Genomic DNA, 4872 nt, shown 5'->3' on the forward strand with positions numbered 1-4872 from the left:
GCAGCATGCATTTTGTACCTTCCATAGGATCACTAAGTATGGCTGAAATTTTTGGTTTATCCTCCACCAATATTTGGCAAATCATATAAAATATTATAATATAGTTTTAATAATATAGTTTTCTCTTATTTACCCAAATAAAAAATATAGTTTTCTCGTAAGTGCTGCTTAAAGTGTTTGTTCACGGCAATTTGCATAATATATACGTACGTGCCATCACTAATGTATTATGTATCTAGAAAAATATTTTTTTGGTGACATATTAACTTGAAAGGCAAAAAAAAACTAAGAAATAACATATACATATGTATCTATATGTGTGTGTATTATCGTAAAACTATAAAAAAATTAAATAGACCACATAAGATTCTACGATTATTATATTAGAATGATATATTATCAGCGAATATATGTTTCCTGTAACGTAATCACCCCTAATAAACTTTATTTTTTTATTAATCTAGTTGGACATTTAACCTTCAATGAATCCAACCTCTATCTGTCTATTCGGTATGTTGTCACAAAAAATGACTCTCAATATTATAGTTTTTTTAAAATGATCATTTATGTTAATAAATAGAGATAATACCGTTTTCTATTAATATTTTAGATTATTATTACTCTCAATATGAAATTTTTATTTTACACATTTAATTTAAATTACATTTAATATAATAATAATGACATGATACGGTAGTGATAATATAAAAATATTAAAATGATAGAGAATATTAATAATATAACAAATGATGCAACAAATCTAATAATATAACTACAAATTTTAAAAAAAGAATAATAACTTGTGATAGAAAATAATATAGATACCATAAGTATATTAAACCTAACAAATGATGCAACAAATCTAATAAAATTAAACAATTTGGTCATCCAAAATAGCTAGTATCTAGAACAAGGGGTTAACAACGAGGGGTAAATCCGTCATTTCGAACACTTCAACCTCCATGCCCTCGAGTCCCCCGAGACCGAGAGCAGTCCAATTCTTTGTAAACGTCATCCTGAAACCGACGTACACGTGTCACGATTCGATTTGCTAAAGCGTATACGTGTGCGCTCGTACCGAAAAGCTTTCTCTCCCTTCCCTCCACCGCGGCCGTTAGCTTCTTCACCAATCGCCATTTTTCGAATATAATATTTTTTCGTAATTTCTGTAAAATAATTTAAATATTTTTATTTAGGAAATGATTTAAAATATTCTATTTATTTTATGTTTTCTAGTTATTGTTTGCCGCTTCCTTTTTCTTCTCATTGCCCTCTTTTTCTCGCTTGGGCTCAACACCTTGAACAAAATAACGAAACCTCTCTCTCTCTCCCATACACGGAGATCGGAATCGGCGGGTTTGTTTCTCCGGAGATTGTTCTTGGAGTACTGTGATCTGATTCAGAAGTTGAAGAGAACGGTGCAATCTAGCTGCTCTCTGTTTCTCTGTTCTTTAGATCCGTTGGTGTATTTATTGGGTTTCTGGTGATGGGATTGGGTTGAAGGTTTGAAGGATTCGGACCAGAACGATAACGCAGTGTTGCGAGTTGTTCGAATCATTTCCTTTTTTTTTATAATCGTTTTCTGGTTCAAGGGTTTTTGAGATATCCCGTGACGGTCGCCGGAGATTAAGAAATGCCTCACCGAACGACTTACTTCTTCCCTCGGCAGTTTCTGGATCGTGGGTTCGATCCCTTGTCGCATAAGCATCTGTTGGGTACTGAGGAGGAGAAGCAAGCTGGCGGAAGCGACAGCAAGGTCAGCTTCAATGGCGTTAATGGAGGCGGAGACGACGATCTCAAGCAGAAGGAGAAGGAGAAGGAGAAGGACTTATCGTCTTCTATTCTCTCGAAGAGCTCCGCCGTGTCGGATCTCTTGAGAGAGGATCTGAAGGCGCAAAAGAAGCAGCAGGAGCAACTCGCTGCCTTTTACGAGTGGTTGGCGGAGAAGAAGGCCCAGATTTCCGGGCGCGTCAGGCCCACGCGCCACCACTCTACGTCCAGGGACGTAGTCGACGAGGAGAGGGAGCTTCTCTTGGCGTCTCCATCGGAGTGCGCGGAGACGGTTACTGCCGCGACGGTGGTTCCTCCTCCGTCGACTGACTCCGTCGTAACCGCAGCCGTGGTGGCGGCGTCGTCTTCTTCAGCTCGAACGATCGCCATCAACGAGAGGAATCTCGACCAGAGCTTTGACCGGCAGTTGTCGCTGCCGCGGCTGTCGAGTGAGAGCAGCTTCGCCGGAAGTTTCTTCTCCGGGACTACAGTGGATGGCAATTTCTCGGGTCAGACGGACGCGAAGGGGACTTCAACCACCACGCACGTCTCCGTCAGGAAGGTGGAAGAGGAAGAGGAGGTGGCGAGCGATGGCAAAGAGAGAAGCCGGGCAAAGAAGTCGAGAGAAAGCTATTACTTGCAGGCCACGCTTGCTAAGAGGCTTACTTCTCAAGCAAGTCTTGGATGTGAGACCATTCTTGTACACAGCACCATTGGCGATGCCTTCGTCGACGCTGAAACTGTCTCCTACCGTCTCTGGGTTCGTACTCAATCGTACCCCCAAGTCCCCACGGACTTGATTTTCGCAAGAGAAATTTGCAGGTAAAATTTGGGTCGAATTGTGATGTTTCTCTCGTTTTTCAGGTCAGTGGTTGTTTATCATACAATGACAAGATTTCAGATGGGTTTTACAACATTTTGGGGATGAATCCGTATCTTTGGCTGATGTGTAACAATCTGGAGGAAGGGACACGGCTTCCATCTCTTATGCTACTGAAGGAGATCGAACCCAGCGATACATCCATGGAAGTGGTTTCGATCGACAGACGAGAGGATTCACGCCTTAAAGAGTTGGAGGACAAGGCCCATGAATTGTATTGTGCTTCAGAGAATACATTGGTGCTCGTGGAGGAACTCGGCAAACTTGTTGCTGTATACATGGGGTACAGTTTGATTCTTCTGATTTCTATGCCATCTTTTTTGGGAAACCAATTCCTTCGTTTCTCGTGTCCATGCTGAGATTTTCGAGGTTTTAGGGGAAGCTTCCAGGTAGAGAAAGGTGATCTCCAAAAAAGATGGAAACTAGTTAGCAAGAGACTCAAGGAATTTCGCAAGTGTATTGTTCTTCCTATTGGTAGTTTATCTATGGGTCTTTGCCGGCACCGAGCCATACTGTTTAAGGTAATCCACATCAAAGATGATTTACCCAATTCCTCTTCCTTGTCTAATTTCCTCAAACTAAGGTAAAAAATGTGATAATCTGTCCAAATGTCATCTGTTTTTATGCCACAAGAAGCACACGCAGAGCAGTTCGAATGGGTATATGAGTATCTTGGAAGTTCTTTTGAATACAAGAGGGACACAAATTTCGAGTTTTAGCTCGGAATATTGTGTTTAGTAATGTTGAGAGGTAGATTGTGTGAAGATTATGATTGCAGCCTGTAGAAGTACTTGTCTTTGGTTTTGAATACTGACATGCTCACCTTGAATCTGCAGAAATTGGCGGATTACATAGGTTTACCATGCCGAATAGCACGAGGTTGCAGGTATTGTGAAGAGGACCATCGATCTTCTTGCCTTGTCAAGATTGAGGATGACAGGAAGCTTTTAAGGTGGGGTATTGTTCTGTTCTTAAGCTTTCTCTATTTATTTTCCTTGGGAATGATGCGATGTTGTTGTTGTACCGGATCGATTTATTGATTCAATTGTTTATGTGTTAGATAACGAAACTCAAATACGAGCAGGATAGGTCATACCTACAACTAGAAAACAGAAGTTCCTTGACCATAGTTAGTGTTCTGGATGTTGGGAAAGCTGTCAACTTTTCTTCTGTTCGTCTGTTCCCACTTAAAGAGCATGTTCATTCTTTCTGTTTTGCATAAATCTGGGCGGTCTGCTTCTTGGCATACGAATAATGCATTCTTTTGTAATTGCCGCTCTTCATTCTATCAAACTTGTGTTTCACATTTGGACTTTATAGTTGAACACCATCTCTCAACAGGGAATATGTAGTTGATCTAGTTGGGGAACCAGGAAATGTCCATGACCCAGATTCCTCCATCAATGGTGGACTACAGTGTCAGATGCCTTCACCACTTCGGATTAGTCATCTTAAAGAATTCTCTGAACCTTGCGTGGGTAATACTTCCCCTTATCAGACTGTAGGGTCGAAGACATCATGTCCTCTTTCTGAAAACCTTCAGTGCTCAGGTATGCTACAATTTGCATAAATATGTAAAACAATTTCTCTATGGAAGTTCGTTGGTCCATTGTCGCTGTAAATTTATAAAAGATTGGTGGAGGGATCGATCTATCACTTGGTAAATTTGCTGCAAGCTTACCAGCACTTGTTCGCTCAAGTGGTGACCTATTAACCAAGTACCTTTCAATCTACTCATCTATGTCAGATTTAGGTCAGCACTTCAGATATATGTAAAAGTCTTCTTGGTGTCGCATATTGCATTGCAGGTCGTGTTAAGCGTTTAAGTCTATAGCATTCCTCTTGGATGCTTCTTGACGCTCAATTTTGATTTCTTGTAGGTATTGGAGGGAACTTCCAAGCCCGCAAAGAATTTGAGTTGTTTGATGTTACAAGGACGATATCCAGTGCTCAAGTTGATCAAATTTTCTATGCGAGAGCATCACCGGTGGTTTCAACTGAATCTGCCATTCGAGCTTTGTCACCTGAAATAACAAAAGTTAGCAAGGACGTGATTGCTCAAGAAGCCTGCAAAGAAGAGACCCTGCAATTAGAAAGCCCAATTGAGAACAGTGTTACCAGGCAGCCAAAGGGGAATTCATCGGTTGAACCAGAGGCAGCCGGAGCTGAGACCCAGCAAGATAACAAGGGAAGGCTTCCTGCTGTACTTGCAGGCCACGCCT

General features: G+C 41.1%; 1 protein-coding gene across 1 annotated transcript in view; it reads left to right on the forward strand.

The window, feature by feature from the left end:
• The first annotated feature begins 1261 nt into the window (after positions 1–1261).
• LOC104799785 (serine/threonine-protein kinase CTR1-like) overlaps positions 1262–4872 on the forward strand; it is a 6304-nt gene continuing 2693 nt past the window's right edge. The window contains exons 1-6 of the mRNA XM_010522434.2: positions 1262–2530; positions 2635–2933; positions 3027–3171; positions 3487–3602; positions 3992–4200; positions 4531–4848. Coding sequence (XP_010520736.1) covers positions 1634–2530; positions 2635–2933; positions 3027–3171; positions 3487–3602; positions 3992–4200; positions 4531–4848 — 1984 coding nt within the window. The 5' untranslated portion in view covers positions 1262–1633. The remainder of the gene's footprint in view (positions 2531–2634; positions 2934–3026; positions 3172–3486; positions 3603–3991; positions 4201–4530; positions 4849–4872) is intronic.

The sequence above is a fragment of the Tarenaya hassleriana genome, unplaced genomic scaffold (genome assembly GCF_000463585.1).
Source record: "Tarenaya hassleriana unplaced genomic scaffold, ASM46358v1 Cleome61, whole genome shotgun sequence".
Classification (NCBI taxonomy): Eukaryota; Viridiplantae; Streptophyta; class Magnoliopsida; order Brassicales; family Cleomaceae; genus Tarenaya; species Tarenaya hassleriana.